Source organism: Ostrea edulis, chromosome 2 (assembly GCF_947568905.1).
Source record: "Ostrea edulis chromosome 2, xbOstEdul1.1, whole genome shotgun sequence".
In the NCBI taxonomy this organism is placed as follows: Eukaryota; Metazoa; Mollusca; class Bivalvia; order Ostreida; family Ostreidae; genus Ostrea; species Ostrea edulis.
This window is the reverse complement of record NC_079165.1, coordinates 9,579,365-9,605,939: the sequence shown is the minus strand read 5'-3', so window position 1 is coordinate 9,605,939 and position 26,575 is coordinate 9,579,365. Positions and strand designations below refer to the sequence as shown.

The 26,575-nt window shown below is 34.6% G+C and overlaps 1 protein-coding gene across 1 annotated transcript; it reads left to right on the top strand.

Annotated features, from left to right (window-relative positions):
* The first annotated feature begins 80 nt into the window (after positions 1-80).
* LOC125680713 (uncharacterized) lies at positions 81-26,575 on the top strand. The gene is made up of 21 exons (XM_048920431.2): positions 81-300; positions 2,045-2,250; positions 3,588-3,659; positions 6,763-6,904; positions 7,173-7,290; positions 7,385-7,478; positions 7,595-7,672; positions 8,112-8,263; positions 8,795-8,938; positions 14,023-14,178; positions 15,407-15,548; positions 16,728-16,847; positions 18,652-18,703; positions 20,261-20,431; positions 22,073-22,467; positions 22,645-22,709; positions 22,889-23,061; positions 24,494-24,596; positions 24,704-24,732; positions 25,641-25,795; positions 26,149-26,575. Exons 1-21 carry the CDS (start codon positions 213-215, stop codon positions 26,200-26,202), a joined length of 2,709 nt encoding a protein of 902 aa, XP_048776388.2. The 5' UTR covers positions 81-212; the 3' UTR covers positions 26,203-26,575.

Sequence of the window (26,575 nt, the reverse complement as noted above, 5' to 3'; positions counted from 1 at the left end):
CCTCATGACCGAGAATTTGTTTAAAAACTATTCATCTATGGATGCATTTTCTTGCAAATCGATCCGTAACCTAAATATTTAAACGGCAGACGGGTAGCGAGCGGGTGGCGCATTTAAATATTGCGCAAGTTTGGAATCTGATTCTGAACAGCGATGTTTATTACAGGCACTGCCTACAGTGCTGACCACTGAGGTTATAAACTGTCTGCAATATGATCTGTGTCCTGTTTTTCCTCTCCGGAATAAATCTAGCAATGGCGATGTTTCCGTTTGATGAGATTAGGCTAAATACCCAATACAGTAAGTAACTAGTTTGTCTTTGCTATTATCAAGGATGAATACTTCCTTTATCGGAAAAGTTTAAAAGACAGGTATTTCCAAAACTGTACCGACGATTTTCTAAAGAAAATATGGTCATGTAATTTCATTATATTTATTGACCCAACCAATAATCAACCAGAGAGGTCAACCTGGCAGTAAATAAGTAGCTTTAATGTAGAATTGAAATATGTAACCCAATAGAGGTATTATATAAATAGTGTATGTATTTAAAGGTAGTAATATTAAAACCTTTTGTCCTGAGAAAATCATTGTCAACCAGGGCGCGGTCGAGTTTCGAAATGGATTTAAATGAATGAGAGATGTTAATGTGACCCTCAATGACATGACCTATTTTGTTTCATTATACGGAATATCATTCTTTTGTTTATATACTACAACAAAACTTCATCTGATTATGTCTTTGACATGTAACAAAAGAATCCAACATAAAATAATTAATTCAGACAAGTTTACCACGTTACTTTCTGTGATAGTGACACGCTACCTGTGGGTGGCAGTACACCTGTCATGCATTACCCGTTTTGTTTTTCTAATTAATCGATTTCTTTCAACGTGTCCCAGTAACGCACTACAGACCGCGGTTATTTCAAACGTCTTTCTAAAATCTACGACGAACCGACTACGCGCATCGCTTTGATGCATGAGATATTAATTTTTGGATATATAATATCACCTGTTGTCAGGTGTTGGATATACTAGTATACCACCACCCTGAATGACATGCTATTTACTCCTTCGGGGCAATATTTTTATTTTCAAACGTTTTCCGACCAATCAAATTCGAATATTTACGTGAATATATAATAAAATAAAAACCATTTTCTATGTCCACGCTGTTACAGCCTGGGGTAAAGTGATGTCACAATATACTGTCTCTCTACATGCAAAGAACGCATTTTTTAAAAGTAGTCAACTGTGAATAGTATTAAATTTTACATTTTTATTTATCAAAATAATTAATCATGAATTTCACATTGTTTATTAATATCAATTAACGAATACTTGACTCATTTGTACAACACGTAGAATACCTCACATAATGTTCCAGTCATTTAATCAGAAAATAAATATTATAATTATCTCTCGATAAACGATAAAGATTCCTCCCTGCTCAATGGCCGTAAGTGCCGAGCATAGGTCTAAATTTTGCAGCCCTTCACCGCTTCCGTTGTAGCGCATTTTCATTCAACGAATAGAGCATTTATATGAATAGAAATTTTGGTGCTTTCAATTTTGGCGAATTTCCATCATCCACCAAAGAAACTCAGCATTTCCAGCGTGCCGAAATAACCCAAGATGTGCAGCTCTACACATTACAACCTGCGATAGGGTCAAATGCTGTCTGACGTGTTTCATACCGATTGTTTGGCGTTTCTTGTCACACTAATTCCGATTAAGGATTACTCTGTTTACCTGATCAAAATATACACCTGTAGGGCTCACGGCGGGCGTGTACCGTCGACAGGGGATGCTTACTCCTCCTAGGAACTTCTGGTATATCCAGGGGTCCGTATTTGCCCAACTCTCTATTTTGAATTCCTTACGGAAATTGTGAAATTGATCACTGTTCATTATCATCGTCTTTTTATACAATACAAACGATCCGGTCGTTAATTTCAGTGTTCTTGCAAAGGACTTACATGCTGATATTAGATTATAATTACATCTATAGTGTATTCTCAAATAATTGCAATACTCCTAGCTGATGTCCGAATTAAGGTCAGCAGAGGTGATGACAGGATAACAAGATCTACCGGTCAAGCAAACTCTCTATCGGTGTCCTTCAACATTAGCGATACACTACTAGACTTTCATCTGACCAGGAACGACGAAATTCGTACTAATGTGCCTATATACACAGCTGATGATAAAGGAAACATAAAAACACAGAGGATTTCAGAACTAGAGGTAAGACCTTTGTCTAGGACGATCATTGATACAAGTAAAAGTGATCTTCCGTTACCCCGCCCCTTTCCGTCTCAGGTTCAGGAACTTCCACTACCGCTACCCACCCCTTCAGCCTGACAGGGATTTAGGAGCTTATTTTACCGTTACCCCCACCCCTTTCCGTCCGTCACAGGTTAAGAAACGTGCACATTATGTCTAACTTACATTATTACTACGTGGTCCCTCGATTACATTTGGTATTGCAACATATGGAAATTCAATTAAACCCCAAATACATATACTTTGCTTTCAGAAATAAGTATTTTTTTTATCGGTCAATATATATCTACCTGTCGGTAAGTAGTGTTTTAGCCCGCCCAAGATCAAAATTCCTTTCGTTAATTTCGTATTCTGATCCTGCATATCTTATCCGGACATCGCTGCAGTTGACGACTTCAAAGAGGGTTTTATCGCATGATCTTTCCCCATGTGAAGTCATTTTTTTCTGTACATCCGAACTTTAAAACTGGGTTGTTTTTTTATCTTCCAATAACTGCCCATTGATGGGGTGACATTTGATATTGAAACATTCTTCAAATGGATCACCGATTTTCACTCAGAATACCGTGGATGAGCTCATTAAGCTGTCTGTAATGGACGCTTATTGCAAATAAAAGATAAATAAAATTTGATAAATGCCAATCTTTCCACTTTCACTAGGTGTTTATTGTCCATACAAACAATTCTGAACACGACACAACATTCTGAGCAGTGTTTGCACCAACAAAATAAATAAAATTGAATAGATACTATTGAAATGAGAACGCCCTGGCATTTTTAAAGGCAAAGAGCAAGCTCAGAAAAAATGTTGGAAGAATATATATATTGGTCTTTTTGAAACAATGCCTTGGATTTAAACTCAAAAGTTTTATTCTTATCAACTCTGTCGTGCATTTTTCACTTCATATATCTGTAGTTACGAAGAGGGTCAAACTAAAGCGTATGAATTTACAGGTAGGAACGTCATAATCCTAAGTAATTGACATCGGCGGAACACGCCTAGTCCTTCTCCCTCATCGGCATGTGTTATATTAAAATATATTCTAATGTATGGGTATTTCCTTAAACCAGCGTCAATATAATATATATATATATATATATATATATATATATATATACACATATATATATATATATATATATATATATATATATATATAAAGATTTATTATGACGCCCGGATATTAACAATGCGGAATATTGTCCTACAGTATAATACATTGATAATTTTGGAAGATGATACAAGTTACAGTTGTCAAGGTATTGTAGCAAACCGGTTTTTTTTTTATTTTCAACAGGAGGTCACCTATTATCAAGATATCCGAAATGGAGCCTCTTTTATGATGAGACCCAGCCATTCATCATGCATGGTATGTTATGTCACGTGAACTAGTTCAGGAATTCGGACGTGTGATAAAGCAGTTATTAAACACACTGATTTCATTTTACTGTTGAACATCCACAGTACATATTAGAAGACAATGCAAAAGCACATATGGGGGAAAACTTTAATAAAGCGAACGTCACAACACACACTACACTAATAAAGCGAAAGTCACAACACACACTACACAGTTAATTATATTTTTGGGTCAATACATTGAAGTACAATATTCATTTGAAGGTAGCTAAACCATCGTATTGACCGATAAAATGTTAATAATTGTTTTATCATATGATTGAATAATCTAAAATATCTAAGCCGGCTACTTGAGCTTACAGATACAATGTAAGATCGACACTGTAGTCGAAAGTGATTAGAGACGCGAGATTTTGTTTATCATATGACGAAATAATTTAAAAAAGAGGCGCATGGGCCTTAACGGTCATCTGAATATACACATTATTTAGTTTTTAGAAATCGATAGTGTAACCCGTGTGCTTTTTATACGTCTCCATTTTATACTTTGTACTAGATTATAGAGATACTGGTATAACTACCATGACTGATTTACATTTCTTATATAAGAGAGTAGGTTTACATAGCTGTGTACAGATGGAGTGCAGAGATTGAGAGGATTTAAAAAAAACATTAAAGTATAAAACCCTATCCTGGGACCGGAAGTTTCTCATTAACCATGTGACGTGAATTATTGTAATCATACAAACGGTTTCACCGCTAGATGTCCAGAAGTAAGGGCATTTTTTAAACATAAAGCATCAACTTAGCCCCACCTGAGGTCTGAATCCAGGGCAAATCAATTCAACTTAGCCCCACCTGGGGCCTGAACCCAGGACAAATCAATTCAACTTTGCCCCACCTGGGGCCTGAACTCAGGACAAATCAAATCAACTTAGCCCCACCTGGGGCCTGAACCCAGGACAAATCAATTCAACTTAGCCCCACCTGGGGCCTGAACCCAGGACAAATCAAATCAACTTAGCCCTAACTGGGGCCTGAACCCAGGACAAATCAATTCAACTTAGCCCCATCATGGGACCTGAACCCAGGGCAAATTTATTTTTACAGTTTTTAAAGAGAGTTCATTGCTCAATGTAATCATGTTACAAACAGTTAATCTATTTGATGTCCAGGAGTAAATAAAAATTTCTAAAACGTACTGCATTTTCAATATATGATCAACTAAGACCCACCCTGGTACTTTAACAGTGAACCCAGGGTAATATATTTCACATTACACATTATTATCATTCAAACAGTGTGTCTGTTTGATCTCCAGACTTATAGATTTTCTATTTTATCTAATACAAAATATAAACATTTATGACCAATCTAGCTTCACCCTGGTACCTGAACCATGGGGTCATGAATTTCATATTGTTTGGTAGGAGGCTCAATGCTCACTAAAATCATGCAAGAATTTTGACTCCTTAATGTCCAGAAGTAGAGGAGAATATTTAGTTAGATACAATAATGATTGATGTATTTTCAATATAGTACCAACTTTCAGATGTAGTACCACCTTACTGCCTGAACCCTGACCCAATGTGTCGTGGATTGCACAGGTTTGGTAGAGAACTCAATACTCATTATAACCATGCCAACAGTCTAACCTTTGTTTGATGTCCAGAAGTAAAGAGGGTTTTGTTATAAAATATGACAATTTTCTAAGATATAATGCATTTTAAATATATGACCAAACTGGCCCCATCCTGTTTTATGGAGCCTGAACCCAGGGATGATGAATTTCACAGTTTGGGTAAAGGGATCATTGTCTATTATAATTATGACAATAGTTTGCTTAAATTACAAGAGTAAAGAGGATGTTTAAAAATTACATTCTTTTGATGGTTTTGGCCAAACCTCACACCCCAGGGAGACAAAGACCATGAAATTCACATTTGTTGGTTCCCCTTGACCCACAGATGTTACAAATTAAAGGTCTTCGATATTTATTCAGCCCTTCCAGAGAAAAAGCTGAAATTTTTAAATTTTAAGGCCAATGCACGACTAACGATGAAAACAGGTGGCAATAAGTCACCTGAGTTACTCAGATGACCTCAACATCGAAACTTACCCAACTTTTCCTGATTGGTCATCTTAAGATCGGGGTCGATGTTACTATAACTCAAAAGTAGTTACTCCTATACAATTACATGTATAATGCAAGACCTAGTTGAAAACGAGTAGATATGCGAGTTTTCATTGAATGACAAATAGTAAAAATCGTATGAATTTAAACATTCCCCATTAAAGGTTGGTCCGATGTTGGAGAAATCAAATGTTATATTCACTTCGAAGTCATGCGCAGTTGAACATAACATATCAGCCAATCAGAAAACTCGGAATTATTCGATCACATCATAAAACGCATTATTACTCGTCTTCTCACTTGGTCGACATTTGGAAATTTGTGAATGATTTCTCTACCATTGTGTTTCGGTTTGTCTAATTTCTACTGTCTGGCTGTCTGTCTGTAAGTGTGTTTTACTTTCCAAATATGGACTTCATAAGAACAAATATCACTTCCAATTACAATGAGAGTACAAAACAAACTTGGATGTTTAGGGATATAATACAGTCCGGAGGGAGGCTATTTCAATATTTTTCCTTGAGAACTCCTTAACACGGATTGACCAAATAGACTAGAGCGACAACGTTTATACTTTGTGTGTTAAATATTTGCTCAAGGTTCAGACAGTGATACAATGTTTAACATGGGCATCTAAAATTTAAAACCGCCTTAGAACCACATTTTTATAGTCTAGGATCAAAATTCCTCAAAACGGGCGAAAGTAAATTACCAGTCATTCAAAAATATACGTACTTTGATAGAACAGTATGGAACTGAAGTACATCTTATTAATACAAACGCCACGCATTCTAAATTACAAATTCGGCAGGAATGGAGAGATGGTGAAAGCGCCGTGTTCTCTGTTACAAGGACGCTTTTGTGAAATAGATGTTTTTAATAATCTATGCTAACATGAAATTCTGTCCCCCCCAAAAAAACATTTTAATTGCTATGATAATATAAACGCAAACATTTTGATAAATTTCTCTTCAATTAGACAGGAGTATTTCTGCATGGAAGAACAGAATATATAATGGAACCGAAAACAGACTGCACATCTGTCCTAGATAGTAAGATGGAGTACAGAATTACTCAATTTAACAGAACAAGTCGGCCAAACATGGACGCGCTAAAATCTGGTAAAAGAATTTCTGATATATCTCTTTTTAAGTTTTTAAAGACTTTAATATCTATTTATTGCAAATGCATGCTACATGTATGTGTGTCATATCTCGTGCACTGAAATCATAAGTGGTTGATTAGCCCAATATCTACCAGAAATAACGATATATGGTTCGAGTTTCTAATCCTTCATTTTGTGTCACGAGTATTTGTTGTATAAGTAGTTAAAAATCACATCGTTATCAGCTATTGTTTCCTTAAACTGTGCACTCCTTTTTGTACTAGGTTTACATCGGGGTGGACCGTCTCATAAATCAAAGAACAGGGTTCTAAGACAAAGGCGGCAAGTCTCGGATTACAAAATAGAGACTCTCCTCGTTGTTGACTATGCCATTTATAACTAGTATGTACTATTATACTATCATATCAGTATTCTTTAAGAAGGGAAATACAATTCCTGTTAACAACTAAATCATTCATATGTCGAAAATTTTCAGTTGGTATTCACAAAGCAAAGCATCTACTACTGTCGGCAAGGACGAAGAGGCCAAAGCTAGCATACGACAGTTCTACGCCTTCATAATCAATGGGGTAAAATATTTCTCTATCTTCTCTCGTACCACATTAACTACAGTTCTAGAAACAGTGTGATTTGGTGTAGGATTATGAAATTGAATATTGATTGTTTGGGTGGGGTTTTTTTCCAGATGGATGTTCGCTACAAAAATATCCAGACTTCTGCTTATAAAATTTCAATTTTATTTTCTGGAATTTACATTGCCGACGTGAGTATAATACGTACATAAACCTTTTGAAATAATTCGATTCTGAAATAGTTGATTTGCTATACATTGCCAATTTGAAGGTATTCGATAAAACATGATTTTTCTTTACATATATCACATCGCATTTTAGATGTTTGATTGAGAATTTTTTTTGAATCTCTGCGAAGCAGATATACATGTACATGTATCTTCATCCAAAAAAAATTGATATAACTTTTATTCCACGTATTCATCTTCTTTACAATCCATTACTAATTATAATTCCAGAATATATTTCTACGTAGTCTATAATTTGAAATGGAAAATTGCATTTTTAAAGTATCGTTGTTAATGACTGTGTTAACCACACAAAGCATGCTGTTCCTACTTTGTTTTATACACGAGTGCTACATGTATACATTTTGTATCAATGATGAAGGCAACCCATCAATATTTGCAGACTCCATCCAAGTCACAATTTACAGAAAACAATAAAGTCACCACGGTCTCTGGTACTCAAGTAGATTCCCACACTGCTTTAGAGGCCGTGACGTCATGGATACAGAGCACGCCGGGATTACCACAACACGACCACGCCATGATGTTTACAAGGTATTCATCTTTTTCGATGATCGAGATTATCAACTGAAAGATTGAATGGAAACGTTCGATAATACTTTTAACGCGGTCGACATAAGTTTTCTATTTCATTTTTCCGTTGATATTCGACAGAAAAAAGTTAGTATATATTCCCTTAGTTATTTCATTAAAGCCATACTCGATACTTTGTTTGGGAGCCCGTGGTGTGCAAAACAACACGACGTATCAACCATTCACAATTATCATACCATCGTCTATTTTACGACAATTGAATGGTATTTAAAAGAATCTATTCTCCTGATGCAAAGGCTGGATATATAGCTCTATGATTTTCACCATAGTTCCATCGATCAGATTATGGAATACCAATCAGACATGTACATGATATAATAAAGAGTTGTGTGCAGTTAATCGAAAATCTGTTTTAAGTTTACAACATCTCTCTCATTACACTGGAAAAGAAAGTTTTGCTCATACAATTCATCTTTCCCGTTATCTTCACCTTTCACACCCCTAATAAACTGTCACGTTTTGATATTTCAGATACGATTTTACAAAAGACGGATCTTCAGACAATGCAGGCCTTGCGTGGTTGAGTGCCGTGTGCACAGACCAGTCCGTGTCTGTGGTTGAGGATCACTTTGATTTCATAGTACTCACAGTAGCAGCTCACGAGTTAGGACACGGGTATGTCTGTACTCTAAATCCTGTAGATTCCTTATTTTACGCGAGTACTTGAGATCGCAAAATGACCCGTATACGTCAAATCGCGAGAATATAAATTCGCAAGTGTTCTGTTGATCACGGGTCTTTACATGTATTTTAGCAAATGAAAGCGAGTAATTTTAATTCGCGAGTGCATGACGCTTTTCGCGAAATTACGCGATGATAAATTCTTCGCGAATATTTATTAATTTATAGTATAGTATGCTGCATAAATTTACAAATACTGATATCGTATTTCAGTGGTTTCTAATACCCAAAAATATTATTGTTCTAGTGCGAATTATATCTTGTCCGTTTAAATGGGTTGGTTATTGAACCTATATAGGTGAATATTGGTGCGAATTGGCTGTAAAAATTCACGGACTTACCGGTATTAACCAATATACGCTCAGTAATTCATTCACAATATAAAAAATCATATTTTACTTGTTTTAGGTTGATATTTTAACCATTCTCTCCTGGCATTTTGAAACAGAATCTTAAATATGGTTTCATATGAGCGCTTGCAATATCACAAATAACGTTCCTTTAAATTGTATCTCTCAATGCTTGTCAAATGTTTCTTACGAATAATGATTGATTCAAGTTTTAAACAGTAAATCAATATCAGAACATTCTAACTGATACTTAAAATAGAAAACATGGAAAGGGTCTGCCAGAGTTTCACTTCAATTCTTTATTGTCCTTGAATTATACAACTCATCGGAATACATTTAGTACATGTACATGTATATACACAATATATCTAATTGTATAAGATAAACAACAGGTGAGTGGACAGAAGATAGGAGGAGAAGAAATTACAAATAAAAATAATATATGTAATCGCATTATGAGATGCACATGTTATTAGAATGCTAAACTTCGTATTTTCACAGCTTGAACTAAGAATTTTCCCAAGTTATTGAGTTCTTTAGTATTGTCTACACTAAGGAGCTTAATTAATTTAAAGACACTTGGTTTTGTGTAATAAAAACTCTTAATATATTTCTTTCTCAAATCTTTGTAAAATGGGCATTTCAGGATAAAATGAAACTCATCTTCTATATCATTATAATTACATAATTTACAAAGCCTCGCAGTCCTTAAAACATTATTGTGCCTGCCTTTTTCAATATTCAAAGAATGTGAAGACGTTCTGAATTTAATGATAATTTTCTTCCCTTTTAAGTTGAATGGTCTTTTGAGATATGATTGTAAACAAACGTTATCTATTAAATGTTGATAAAGAACACTTTTTGGTGAACTTGAAAGAGACTACATTAGGTTTTGTTTGTAAATATCCAATATTCTGAATTCTATTATTTTATAATCTTTAAGCTGATTCACACACGACTTTTCAAACAAATATTCTAAACCAATGCTTGACAGATCATGTTTCACATTAACAATCCAGCTGTCATTGTTTGCAATCATATTTTCATAACAATCTTTCAAAATACAGTTATTCGTGGTTTTAATTTTTAACCAGAATTTAAAAATTCTCAATTTTCTTCTAATGTTAAGTGGAAATCTACCAAGTTCACAATATACCATACTATTGTTGGTTCTTTTGTTTTCTCCTAACACTTTTTTACAAAAAGAAAGATGCACCTTTTCAATGTCCGGTGCTTTATGAAAACCCCAAATTTCACATGCATATGAAAGAATACTGTGTACATAAGTATCAAAAATTGAACATTGCGTATCAACATTAAAATAATGATTTCTCAAAGTATTAGATATTGCAAAAAGTGTTTTAAGTCCTTGTTCGGCAACATGTTTCTGTGTTTGGAAAAAATTGCCATTGTAATTAAACAACATTCCTAAATACTTAGATGTATTTAAAACTTCAAGAGATTGATTATTATACATCCATTTCTCAGTTTCCATAATTTTCCCACTATTTCTAAAAGAAAAAACCTTGGTTTTTGACACATTCACAATCAAATCCCAATCATTAGAATAATTATGGAGAAAATTTAACATATTTTGTAATCCTGACGGAGTCTCCGATATAATTACCATGTCGTCAGCATACATTAGTAAGAAAATATTAATCAATTGTAACTGAACAGATGTACAATTGTTACTAATGAAATTTATCTCAAAATCATTAACATAAAGAGCAAAGAGTAATGGCGATAACACTTCGCCCTGCATAAGACCCATTTTATTGCTAAAATATTCAATTAAAACCCTATCGAATTTTACACATGATTTCACACTACTGTACAGAGATTGGATAACTTGAAGCAGTTTCCCTCGAATACCAATATTAAACAATTTGAACCATAACTTATACCTATTGATAGAGTCAAACGCCTTTTGAAAATCTACAAAACAACAATATAAACGTTTTTTGTTTTTCAGAGTTTTGTTAATTAATGATTGCAAAACAAATATTGCATCTACTGTAGATAATCCTGGTCGGACACCAAACTGTGCATCAGTCATAATATTGTGTTTGTTATCCCACTCCAAAATTCTGTTATTCAAGACACTAGTGAATAGTTCTCCCAAGCAACTAACAATAGAAATACCCCTGTAGTTATTTACGTCATCAATATCTTCTTTTTTGTGTAAAGGTACAATACAATTCTTTGTCCAAAGTTCTGGGTATATGCCTGACATCAAAATTTTGTTAAATAATTTGTGTAATAGTGGCATCAGTATATCCTCACATTTGATAAACAACTCATTCAAAATCCAATCTTCACTACAGCTCTTATTATATTTCAATTTATGTATAGCTTTCTTAATTTTATCGTTCGTAATTTCCTTGTCTAACTCGTCGAAAATTGCATCTGTGTTCGTTATGTCATAAGTATTGTCTGAGGAGGCACCATTATCCTTCTGAATAAGTTCTTTAAAGTGTACAAAAAAGTCATCATTCGTCAAACTACATTTTGAAAATTTACTATTACCTTTGGCAAATAAACTGTGAAAATGTTTCGGGTTATATTTTCTCAAGTAATCGAGCATATCTCCTTTGTGTTGTTTGTACCTGCATTTTAATCTGTTCTCATATTTTTTATATGTCTTCTTTTCTTGATTGATTCAAGTTTTAAACAGTAAATCAATATCAGAACATTCTAACTGATACTTTAAATAGAAAACATGGAAATGGTCTGCCAGAGTTTCACTGACACGTTTTATACGGGAACACAACATGTACCAGTAATTTCATTAAAGGGCAAGCAATTTACAAACAATATTGATCTAAGGCTGTTGTAAATATAATGCGCACGATATCTTTTATGTTCCTTAGTTCTCCTGCCAAGCGACTGGACTTGTCTTTTGTTAAAAGCAGGCAAACAACACGTAACACCATGTAGAAGTGAAAAAAAATGTCATTTATTGAAGTAAATGACGAAAAGTAGTAAAATATGATTAACAAGTACAAAAATGGGGGTCAGAAAAAGGGGGACTTAAATAAAGAGTATTACACATCTTAGGTAAATTATAATCCAATCTGACCCCCTTCACCATAATGGCATTGCAACAAGATGTACATAGGAAAAAAGGGGGTCAACCAGACTAGAATAAGAATTGTACAGTATACATGTATCTTAGTATTTAATCATTTACAGTATAGTATGCTGCATAAATTTACAAATACTGATATCGTATTTCAGTGGTTTCTAATACTCACACACAAAACAATTTATTGTTCTAGTGCAAATTATATCTTGTCTGTTTATTGAACCTATATAGGTGAATATTGGTGCTAATTGGCTGTAAGAAATTCACGGACTTACCGGTATTAACCAATATACGCTCAGTAATTCATTCACAATATAACAAATCATATTTCACTTGTTTTAGGTTGATATTTTAGCCATTCTCTCCTGGCATTTTGAAACAGAATCTTTATGGTTTCATATGAGCGCTTGCAATATCACAAATAACGTTCCTTTAAATTGCATCTCTCAATGCTTGTCAAATGTTTCTTGCGAATAATGATTGATTCAAGTTTTAAACAGTAAATCAATATCAGAACATTCTAACTGATACTTAAAATAGAAAACATGGAAAGGGTCTGCCAGAGTTTCACTGACACGTTTTATACGGGAACACATGTACCAGCAATTTCATTAAAGGGCAAGCAATTTACAAACAATATTGATCTAAGTCTGTTGTAAATATAATGCACACGATATCTTGCCTGCCATATTTGTTTATAGTAGAGTGCTATTTTCATGTACTTGTAACCTAAATATTTTAGTGAGGGTCATATCATTACACAAATATCACAAGCTAAACTAAAGTATCTGGAACATACGGTGAATTATTACACTCTTTGAGATACGAAACGTGTGTTCTTACTATCAGAACTATTCAACCATATTTTTTATAATAAATTTTACATCATATTTGGAAACAAGTTTCCCTCATCATGAATTGTATCACGATTTATACAAACTGACGTAACAAACAATGGATATTTTACCATTATAACAATTGAGAATCTGCATTATCACGGAATAATCTATGTTAATATGATTACATATTTTTACATGCATTTACTGAAAGGTCAAATTTCGAAATGCCACACTATTTTGGAAATAGATGGTAGGTGTTTACAAAATAAACGTAAAGTAAGTACATTATGTAATACCCATTTTAAGGAATTCCCCGGGGCGATTCCTTACACACGAATGATACAAATAACGTCAATAATTTTCACCCTTTTTCATATATATAGGCTATTTGACATTTTTTAAACCGAGATTCTGATAAGCAAGAATTAAATCAATATTTCTCCTAGGCACATGATCCCACCTCTGGTATATGCAGGGGTCCGTGTTTGCCCAACTCCCTATTTTGTATTGCTTATAGGAGTTATGAGAGTGATCACTGTTCGTTATCTTCACCTTTCCTAAGTGCATCGTCATAATGATATCAGTATGACGTCATCATGTTTAGAATACCATACTGTTCACATGTTGTTGGTGGGTTTTTTTTCAGCTTCGATAATCATAGAAAATAGCCTTTCATTACGCCTTGGGTATACATATTAAATTATTGATAAGAGTGTATCGATCCTATAATTTTAATAACAGATTGAGTGCGGAACATGATGGGACCGTAAACAGTTGCAGTAGCAGCGACAATTACATCATGGCAGCCAGTTCTGTGCCAGCGGATAACCAAAATCCCTGGAAATTCTCCACTTGTTCAACCACCTATTTCACAACATACATCGACAGACTTAATAGGTATATTCTTTTCTTTCAGCTTTAGTTTTTATGTGTATTGTTTAACGTCCTACTCCAGAATCTTTCACTCAGACGTTTTCAGATATAGTAATGAGTAAAATTAAGAGGATGTTATAAGAACTATACATTACACAAATCACATTTAAAACAGAAAAAAAAATTAGTAATTATATGTGTTAACACTATCACATCAGCAGTGCTTGCTGTTCATGTACAGCAATATAGCATTATCACCTGCATATGCTGCTTATGCCTTTCAACTCATTCGATATGCGAGTAAGACCAAATTTTAAACCGAGACATGCTACTAATGAATAAGTTGATGTTACAGGAATTTCAACAGCCTAGTTGAAAGTAAACATCTTGCAAATTCTATGATGGTAACAAATAATCTGTCATTAGATCGAATACTGTCTTACGCATTTCATACCAATTGTTGTTAGGCCGTTCTTTCATATTGATTCTGACTACGGATTACTCCATTTACCTGATCAAGATATACTACTCAAGTGTGATCGGTTAATAGGGGATGCTTACTCCTCTTAGACATCTGATCCCATCTCTGGTGTTTTCATGAGTCCGTGTTTGTCCTACTCTCAGTTTTGTATTCTTTACAGAAAATATGAGATTTGATCACTGTTCTTTATTCTCACTTTTTCATTCTAACACAAAATTACCTTTTCGGAAGATTTGGATTTCCATAAATCGATTTTAATTGCATTCTTTTGGCACTGCAGAGCTTCCACTTTCAAAATCAAGATTTAAACAGAGAACATTTGAAGTTGATAGGTTTATAGGTAATTGTTTAATACATGTAGGTCCTACATATACATGCATGTGACAAGTTTCAATTATCTGTGCTATTGTTTTCAAATTAAACGAGCTTTGAATATTGTGACAGCTCTCGTATATTGTTAACCATAAATAGAATATATCAGTTTCTGAAATTCCTCATTTTAGTTGAATAACGATGACTAGTTTTGTTATTTAAATTGCAATGAAATTCTTGACAATCTGGTTCGCACAATTTTCCTCTCTAGCACTGCAATTCGGACCAATTATTGATAAGTAGTTACATGTACTCTGTAAAACATCATGTAAATTGATCAATCAGATTTATTTGTCATTCACATGCAGTTACATAATAGGAACTTTGAGAGTTTAATCTTTGAGAAAAATGTGATTACAAGCGTTTATAAATATCCTCACATATTATATAAATAAACAGGGAAAATAATAATTGCATGACTGTGCTGAGTCCCGATAACAACCCTGACGCCCTGAAGCAATACACTGCACTTCCGGGAGAAATCTATGACGCAGACGCACAGTGTCAACACATTGTAGGACCGGGGTCTTCACTTTGTAAGGTATTCATCATTTCCAATTCAAGGAATATAACTGCACATATGGTCTTATATTTATACATATTCGATATCTTTACCGACTGAAATCGAATGAAGCAGAATTTATTCAAAAACTTCTACGTGAGAACAAAAAATCTCTCGCTGTGACCTTCAATTCGACTTTTAGATATATCGATGACGTTTTGTCTATTAACAATGATAGCTTTCATTCATATGTCGATTTGATATATCCCTGTGAGCTCGAAATAAAGGACACCACAGAGTCGTCCACTTCTGCTTCATACTTAGATATTTTATTAAAAGTAGACATTAACGGCAAACTGACAACTCAACTGTATGACAAACGGGATGAGTTCAGCTTCTCCATCGTCAACTTCCCACATTTATGTAGCAATATTCCATTATCACCTGCATATGGTGTTTATATATCTCAACTGATTCGATATGCAAGAGCTTGTTCTGGGTATAGTCAGTTTTTAAATCGAGGTAAGTTACTGACAAACAAGTTGATGGTACAGCGATTTCAACAGTCTCGATTGAAGTCAGCATTTCGCAAATTCTATGGTCGTTATAACGATCTAGTTCGTCAATACAACCTCGCATTGGGTCAAATGCTGTCTGACGTGTTTCATACCGATTGTTAAGCCGTTCTTGGCACACTGATTTGACTGCGGATAACTCCGTTTACCTGATCAGGATATGGGGCTCACGGCGGGTGTGACCGGTCAACAGGGGATGCTTACTCCTCCTAGGCACCTGATCCCACCTCTGGTGTGTCCAGGGGTCCGTGTTTGCCCAACTATCTATTTTGTATTGCTTGTAGGAGTTATGAGATTGATCACTGTTCGCTATCTTCACCTTGCATGATAGCCATTTCTCATGAATGCGAGGTAGGTGTGATCAAAGTGCGTATAGATCTTGGTAAATATAGTGCGTTTATTATAAAGACTGATAATTCCGATATAAATAAAAGTAGAATTAATGTAAATTAATATAAAAACAATTTAGATTTTGTTTTGTTGAAAATACAGGTGGGCATGAACTGTGACGCTTCATGCCAGCATATTTTATGAAGCGCGGTAAAAAGTTATTTCTTAATTAACTTTAAAAAATAACTTTTTGTTTATCGACAAATAAGTGCTTTCACTTTTCGTCTGATGTATCTGACATTTCTATTTGTAGAACCCATACAATCAAAACTTTACGTCCATCTGTACAAAACTATGGTGCAAAAAGACTGATGGAAGTAATGCATGTGTCTCGGCCGTGGGTGGGGACGGTATGCAATGTGGAAATAAAAAGGTACATTCATCAATGGAAGCCATTAGATGGATTGAAAATTATTTATCTGATAGAACTCAAAAGGTAGTATTGGATGGTTTTTCATCAACCCCTAGACACACCAATTCAGGAGTCCCTCAAGGGTCAGTTTTAGGACCCTTTCTTTTCCTTTTGTTTATTAATGATATCTCTATAGAAAGAAGAAACCCTTTAAGACTCTTTGCAGATGATACTTCTCTTTATAGAATAGTCAATGATGACATTGTCAATTCTGCAAATTCGTTGACTATTGATCTTGAAAAAAATTCATCAGTGGTCTAGTAAATGGGCAGTTGAATTTAACCCAATCAAAACAGTCAATATGGATTTTAGTAGGAAGAATATTTCTCATCCTAAGGTAAAATGTGGTCAGCATGGGCTATTTATTCAAAATGTTGAAAGTCATACTCACTTGGGAATAATATTCCAGAAAGATGGAAGTTGGAAAAAGCATATACTTCATATACATGCCAAAGCATGTCAACGATTAAATGTCTGTTAAAGTTAAAGAATGTTAAAGTATCAACTTAAAAGGGATTCATTGATAAAAATTTATTTTTCTTATGTTCGGCCCATCTTTGAATACTCAAATATTATTTGGGGTAATTGTACAGAGAGAGATGCTAATTTACTTGAAGATGTTCAAGTTGCAGCAGCACGAATAATTACAGATTTAAGGGTAAATTCCTCAAGATTGGTACTTTATAATGAACTTGGATGGAATATCTTAGCAATAAGAAGGAAAATACATAAACTTGTGCTATTCTACAAGATAGTTCATGGATTGACACCCCCCCCCCCCCCCAATATTTACAGGACTTACTTTGACCATGTATTTTACCTCCTAACTGTTATTCATTAAGAAACCAGGATACTCTAAAATTTAACATTCCAATAGCGAAAACAACTTCGTATATGAATAGCTTTATCCCTTCGACTATAAAATTGTGGAATGGCCTACCCTTGAGTATTCGAAGTCTTCCAACACTAATATCTTTCAAGCGTGCCATCAAAAGTATATATTGCATCAAACCTAAAAATTATTTTAAAATATGGCAATCGAAAAGCAAATATACTGCATTGTCAATTGCGAAATAAAGCTAGTAATCTTAATGCTGATTTATTCAAGCACTTTTTAAGGGAAAATCCTAATTGTGACTTGTGTCAAAATAGTCCTGAAACCACACTTCACTTTTTTCTGAAGTGTCCAAAATATTGTACACAAAGACAAATACTGATACAAAGTTTTAATGATCTACAATTACCTTTATCTTTAGAACTTATTTTGTATGGTGACAATAATTTCAGTTATAACCAAAATGTTACAATTTTCAAAATTGTACATGAATTTATCTTGTCTACAAATAGATTTGTTTAATTTCTTTAAATCTTTCATTTTCAAACCACAGAACCAACTTGTTTATATCTTTTTCCTGTGTAGTAAATTTCTATATCCATACCTAAATTATATTTGTCAGTCATACATCAAGCTGTAAATTATCATAGAAATGGAAACTGTTAAACATATCAATGTATTTTAAAATATTATATTGCTTCATTATCATTATATGATAACTATATCTGTATGACCTTGACCATGTATTTGTATGGATAGGGCGTATATAGGCGACGCCTGTTGTACAATCCTTTTATGTATTATACATAATAAAATATTGTTTAAATATATGGAAGCCATTTCGTCCTAGACACGACCTTTAAACATGTCATAATACGAGAGGAAATGTAACCTATCTTATCCAATACTTCGTGTTTTGCCTTATTTCAGTGGTGTATTTCTGGTGTCTGTACCTATGACGAGTGTGCACCTCCTGGAGACGGTAAGGATAGTTAACGCGTTCGCTGACTCTACGAGTCCCTTTCCTACGTTTACGTTTTTGTTCCATTTAAGTGAATCACCGTAATTATGGAAATTTACGCGTTACACGAAATACGCGATTACCCAACTTTCGTGTAAATTACTCCCACGCGTACTATTGACGTAGGAATGCAATGTATTTATTGATGAGCGGACATCGCATAAATTACACCCTTTACTTAGGGTACGGTGTATGACGGAAATACGCGTAATCAATAACACACGGATATAACCACGGATACGGTTGAAAACAGAAAAAGGAAAGAAATTAAATGATTCGAATAATTCAGAATATTCAATTTGTTCGATCGATTTAGAAGTCGTTATATATGGATTTTGGGCGTCATTAAAACGATTTATAAAGTAGTCAGTCAGGAAAGCGTTAGAACAAATCAGGATTTACTGAAATCGTTTAAAAGATATATTTAGAAATGTAGAAATCTGGAGTTTGTGTAATGTATGTCTGTCCACTTGTATAAACGTTTGCCAGAACAAAAGTCAAGTCTTTTCCAATGGGGATAAACATACATATGTAGGTATAATTTATATAAGTGTAGGTCAAAAAAGAAAATATTGTGATGCAGAACTTCAATAAAGATAAAACCGCCATCATTTCATTCACTTTCGCGTCTCTGAGAGTCGCAGATCAAAATATTGAATTAGACTGCTAAATATTTAAATGTTAAATATACAGACACATAGTCGGACCACAGTGAACGTATAAGCCTTACTCCCAAATCAGCCTCATTTACTTCAAACACCGACAGAGACTTTAGAAAACCGTTCATTTGTTGTAGAAAACATAAATATGAGATACGTATTTTACAAGTCAAGTAACCACAGAAAATAGGGGGTAGCTAAGGTCGATTTCATATGGACGACTAAATTAACCAGAGAGTTTGCGGGACATTTTAGACCCCAGATGGTGGGGCCTAGAGCAACCTAAAGGAGTTTCTGTGGTTCTTGGGCCCATTAAAACAATCACCAAATGTACGACAGGGAGTGGGGTATATGACAAAATTGTTTAATTATTAAAAGTTTGTATATGTTTCAAAAGGAGAAATAAATAATTCATCACCCCCGCCGTATACATGTATGTTATCGTTAAAAACATTAGATGAGAGTTTCACTTGAAAAACGTCTTTGCTTAGTTCCCACAAAAAAACCTATTTCCGTAATTTTTGTTGTATGTCAAATTATAGAGGAAAAAAAAGTTATCATTAATTTCGAAGAGCTTTGATTAAAAAAATGTGGAAGCGGATTTACACTAATGTTAGCATTGAATGGTGAGATGTGTTGTTGATCTCCAACGCCACTACGACTATCCAATACGAATTCGGAATCGACTAATAATAGTAATGGATGACGATCGGATTACAACTGAGATTACAGTATCGAGAACATTATTTTTAACAACCCTCTAGAATAATTATTACATGTAAATTATAGCATGTACTTTGTTTATTGTTTTCGTAAAAAAAAAACATACTGCATGAACAATTTTTTTTCTCTCGTACAGAATCTTGTTTATATGGTGATAGAGAAGGCGTGGTAATCACCTACAATGATCCAGAGGGGCGTCACGAGATCAGCTGTTCCTTCAACGACATAAAGAAATATCCGTTCCTCTGCCATTCCATCCAAAGTCAATGTTGTCGACAGTGTCAAAACTTCTTCACTGGAATAACAGGTTTCTTTAGTTAACAATTGATTACACTACAAATCAAGATGTGTTTTGTAAAACACAGATGCCTCCGTATGGCAGCAAAGTAATTACGATACCCAAAGAAAGGTTTTGTCACAAGAAATACATATGTGAAATATGAAAGCCAGATCACTAACCATTCAAAAGTTACGGCTAAATATTTTTAAACTGACCGGTCAAAGTCATGAAGTCAAAAATGTTGGTACTAAAAGACAGGTCTTGTCACAAGGAATACACGTGTGAAATACGAAAGTCCTATCACTAACCGTTTAAAAGTGGCCACTGTTAAAGTTCTTACGGACAGACAGCAAGACAGACAGATCAAATAATATAAGCCCCCGAATATCCGGTACGGTGACATAAAAAAGAACGAAACCAGAAGTAATTACGGCGGTATTATATGAATTATCCTTATCGGTATTGTCCAGAAGGAGGAAATAAACACATTTAGTCACTGGAATACAATAAATCATAATACAGAGGTCTCTTTTGTACCGGTGTTTCCTCAGAATGGTGTTTTGTAGATGTTGAAAAGTTTACACGTGTTTGCCGTTTGCCAAACATTGTGTAATGAAGAACTGCTATACCAGTCTTTTTGATTATCATATTTTTACCATTAAACTATTGAGTTTTGTCTACATAGACTATTACATGTATAACTTTGCAACGCATCAACATTTACATTAGACGTTTAAACATGATAAGGGTTGTTTATGATCGGAATGTGCAACGTAATGGACGAACAATTGCAAAGTATTTCAGCAATAATGTGCAGCGTGTAATGCTAGTAGAGTCAAGGGCCTATAACTCTGAAATGAAGAAAATGAGAAGATTGTACAGATCACGCATTGCTTGTACATATATGTAAGCAGTGTTCAATTATTTAATAAATCTTAGTGTCACAGGAAGGCGAGAAAAGTGTTGAATTCCGACCTGGGTCACGCATCGGTTGAGGTAGTCTTGCAGTTAGCGTCGCAACCGGAATGTCAAGAGTTTGATTCCTGTCCGGTGCGGTCAAACTCAAGACGTTAACATCTGATAGGCTGTGACTATTCCTTTTCGAAAAGCTCGGCATAAGAAGAGAATGTCACGGATATTGCCATAAAACGAACGTTGGCACATTGACTTAACCGCCATGCTAAGGTCAACAGTTCATTTGTCTTACAAATGTACACCCCTTTATGAGTGAGAAATTATCGAATTAGATGAAAAACAACAAACGAACTTTCAGTTCAGAAAAATAGAGCATAATGCATGACTGGACGGTTTGTTTGATCTCACTATTAAAAATAACTAATAACTAGTCTTGAGGCTGGTTTTGTTCCTTGTCCCAAAAGCATGATAGTTTTAGAATCTATTCAAAATTGTAATGCAGCGAGCGTCAGAAATTACTTCTTCAGACAAGTAAACTATCTAGGATTTGGATCTGTCACGTGTTCATAGAAGAGAATACCTATGGCAGAGTTAGTAGAGAAAAGGCACATTTAGTGTATTCAATAACTCCACCGTTGTGTGTAAGCATTCTTCACTCCGATCTGACATCTTTGATATGTGTTAAGATATGATATTACGTATATTAGAATTGAATTTGTTAGCTGACTTTTATTTGATTTCTGTTACCGTCAGGCTGTGAATATGGAGATAAGACAACGGGATGCTCCACTTTGCATTGTCCCAATAATCCAAATGTTTGCTGTGGTACCTGCTACTCCGGTCCCGCGATAACCACACCGGCACAAGAACCGACGACACCCACGTACCAAAGTCCCTGTAGGACAAAAACCGCATCTACAGCCACAACAACACAGTCAACAACACAATCAACAACACAGTCAACAACACAATCAACAACGACAGGCACAGCACCATTGACATCAAACCAAGTGTTATCTACAACAGCAAAGTTAACACCAGATCCCTCCTACCTGTTCACCTTCACGATAACGCTGTTGATTGACATTCCAGACGATTTGTCAGTCAGTGCTTTAAGGACTGCCGTTATTTCCAAGTTACAGGCAGCGGTATGGTTTCTCTATTCAATCTCCAATTCTTCAAAACTTACATGTTTCAATTAAAAATTTAATTACTTGTAACAATGACTGCAACTTCTACACTTACAGTGCATATACTGCAAAATGTGAATGAACTTGTATCAGGCACTGGGACTAACTACAATGATTATATTTATCATTTTTCAGCTGAGTTTATTATACAGCAGTAAACTGGGTGTCCAATACATAAGCTGCGTTGTCAGAACTGTGAGGTAAGAATGATATAACATAATTTGTTCTCCTGATCTTTTCATAACTAACTTCCATTGTATGCTCCGCGTAGACTGTATAAATTCCACTGAGTATCGTGTTTCGACTACAAGTCTCTATATTCATTTAAGCTTTAAACGAAAATTAATATTGATCTGGTAATTTCTTTGAATCTCAATAGCAAAGGAAGTTTGATCGTTGGTTATGATGTACAAACAACAATGACTTCTCAAGCGACAGCTGACATCACCTCCCTCTCCAAGGATTTTATATCAGGAAGATCTACAGTGACGTATGACGGACAGGAAGTGACAGTGTCGTCTGTATCTCTTACAGACACGTCAGGAAAGTTTCGTAAGATTGTTTACTATGCCTCTTAAATTTGATGTCACGAACTGTCATTTTCATTTATCTTCATCCAACGGCTAACCAAAATCTTATTAAGTGTAACCTTCAAAGGAATTTTAATACTTCAGTTTATGCTTACCGGAAAGTAGTTGTGGTTAGCTTTAATAGATTGCATTATATTGTTATAAACATCTATATTGGTCTTCTTTGGGTGTTCATTTCACTGCTATCTGTTTGTCTGTAATTGGACATGATTTTGGTTTGGGTTATATTAGATAAGTAGATATTTCCCCTAAACCAATTAAGTTATATCAAAATTGCTGAGTTAATAGGATGATCCGATAAAGCTATATATCGCTATTGATCTTATTACTCAGTTTCATCATAAACAAAACGTGAAACATCGATCCTTTCTCGATACATCCGTGGTATAACTGAAGTTATACCACGCTATCCACATGTACAAGCTTCGAAATGTAGCATACCGTGCGTCTCATAGCAGTTCCTCGTCATCATAGTGGTCCAATACACTTATTTTATTTTCACCAGTAATATTGACAAAAATACAATCAAAACTAGAACAGTAGTTTTTTAGACATTAGATTATTAAAAAAAAGTTTTTTCTTTGGGTTTTTTCCCCCCATTATTGTTTTGCTTGCGTGTGTGTTTGTCAGGAACTTTATTACATTTTTCATTGTGAGTAATTGGAAGTTTACTGAATAGCACTAAGCATGTTATAACTCGTGTATTGATATGACATATTGCTTTACTTTGGCTGTATTAACGAGGAATAATACTAGTATTTTTCATTGGCATTTCTGAATGTTCCACCAATCACAAATTGAAATGGATAGTGAATCATATACGTTAGATGCGGCCGCAGGATTTTCATTTAGTCCGCTTCATATAAGGCCGGTTCTATATCGGCCAACGTTACGACCACAAATTATCAGGCTAGAATGGACCCTTACTAATCCCTCATCGTGAGATAGGAGACAGGTAGACTTATTTTAATAGTTACTTCATAGGTGGCGGTTATCCGGATATACGAAAACGAAAATAGACATTTCACTGGTGACCAAAAAGCTCTACAGTTTTGCTTAGTGTTTTAAAAGGAGCAAAAAAGGTGTACCGGAAGGTTTTCGTTTCGATTATCCTACAGACAACCAATCAAAGTAGAAAATGAAAACTCACTCTGATTCGACGTTCTTTCTTAACTTTGAACGGAGAACAATATACATGTATCATGAGAAAGAAGAACAATAGTCTGACGAAGATACAGTCTAGATTTGCAGTATACTAAGTTACAGAATGTTATCATTACTTTTTGAAAATATCTATTGGAAGACGGATAAGTATATAGGTGTTTATTTATGTTTTGTATTCTAAATCGAATCTAATTTTCATAACTTGTTCACTGAGTTAATGTCTTTTACAGTTTCCATTAGCCAGAGTACAACAAACTGTGAAATTCAGAATGCAGTCAGCCCCTGCCCTGCCGATTACACGTGTGAGGACTCGGGCAGTGGACCAGTGTGCACGTGAGTATTCTACAATCATGTCTTTATCGAGAGACCTATTTAATTTCGCATATTTTAAAATTTTAATTGACGTTATCATTACTCTTTTCTGGGATTTTTACTTGCAGGGAAAATCCTACGGAAAATTTCCTAGAGAGTAAGTACTAGCACTGTGGTCATCTTACAATTACAATTATTCGTAAGTACTAGCGCTGTGGTCATCTTACAATTACAATTATTCGTAAGTACTAGCGCTGTGGTCATCTTACAATTACAATTATTCGTAAGTGTTAGTGTCTATATGTATCTAAGTCTTCAACGACGGGGACGATTTTCAACAATCGCAATGTACAAAAGAAAATAATGAACACAAATGAAGATCATCATCAACCTCACAAACTAACACGACATCTGTTCGTCATTGCGTAAAGAACATTCAACCTTGATAATGCCGGACATTAACAATGTAACTTGAAAGTTTCTTGTGACTTTTAGACCTCATGACGATTCAAATTTGGTCCATCTTCTATAATCATATCGTTTAAAAGTGAAAAACGGAAAGTTATATTTTATATGTCACCTGAGTTCTTCGGTTCACTGTCCTTTCAAATTTGAATATTCAACTATTTTCTCTACTTTGTCATATTTGTTATGGAACATCTATGCATATATTTGTTTTATTCTTCTCTTAATGAGTTTTTCATTCATTCATTGAGATACATGTACCACCAGCAGCCGCAGGTGAGGTACACCAACTTTTGACCTATCCATCGCACTCACGGTCGTAGCAGTGAGGGTCCTTGGTCCTTCAGACGAATTGTCAATTGTGTACGATAGTTATACCAATATATCTACCATGTAATACAAAGTATAAAAATGGAGATGTATAAAAAGCACAGAGGTAACACAATTTCTAAAGAACAAAACATTTACATACTCCTGTGACCAATAATAAGGCCCATGGGCCTCTTGTTCAAATGCTAGTATTCCTTTGATTTGCCTAGGTTCAGTTGAGAAACACAGTTGAGAAACACAGTAGTTATTCTTTGGGTTGTTTTTTTTTAGAATACCGGAATTACATCATCTATGCTGGCGCAGGCGCGTTAGTTTTGATTCTGTTATTTGTGACGTGCATTTGCTGCCTTCATAAGAAAAGAAACCGGAGACGTTCCAGCGTGAAGAGAAGCCCCCCGCTTCATGGAGTCACAAATCAGGCTATGGTACGAGTGAAGATTAAAGTCGTATTTACGTTATTTTACAAATACCAGAACGAGTAATGGCATATTGACTATTCTATGATAAAACACAATGATTAGTTAATGTGATATTGATATAATGCCAAAGATACCAACAGTAATTTAAAGAAGTATCTAGTTCCATTAAAACACTTACATTTATATAGATGGTAAAGAGAATAAGTTACCATTTTCAAATATTTTTCCTTTTTTTTTTTTGGCCATCTACTGAAGTTGGCCACGTGCATGTGATGTTTATTTTCAAAATCTGAACATATTAATTTTAAAAACCTTAACAAGAAGTGACAAACCTTATAAATGACCAGCTTTTTTTCCAGGATGAATTTTATAATGGGAAAAAGAGAAACCCCTACCACGGCGCCCGGTATTGAGAATCTTCAAGGTTAATTGAGAATCTTCAAGGTTATGTAACTTAAGTGTTCATCTACAATTTACATACGGTTAGTTGTGCCAAATTTATTACCAGATTCAATCAAAGTGTTATTTTTGTACAATTTTTTTATGTGTGTACATCGCTAAAAAAAATAAAGGGTGATTAATGTTGATACAATCTTCACCGCAGTGTTTAGAACTTCTGCTTTACTGTAGCTCATCTTGTGTAATTCTATCAAATAAGGTGTTTATTTATCACTCCATCAACTTATACAGGTGTTCATAATACTCAGTATTGTTATAGTCATATTTCTGTGTGTGATTTAAAACGTTATTTATATTGACAGGATGAAATACACATTGCAAATGGCA

Excerpts from the sequence above, each read along its gene's own strand:
- LOC125680713 (XM_048920431.2), top strand. The coding sequence starts at position 213 with ATGATCTGTGTCCTGTTTTTCCTCTCCGGAATAAATCTAGCAATGGCG. Across the intron at positions 8,264-8,794 it reads CACGCCATGATGTTTACAAG|ATACGATTTTACAAAAGACG; the intron begins GTATTCATCTTT and ends TTGATATTTCAG. Across the intron at positions 24,597-24,703 it reads GGCAGTGGACCAGTGTGCAC|GGAAAATCCTACGGAAAATT; the intron begins GTGAGTATTCTA and ends TTTTACTTGCAG.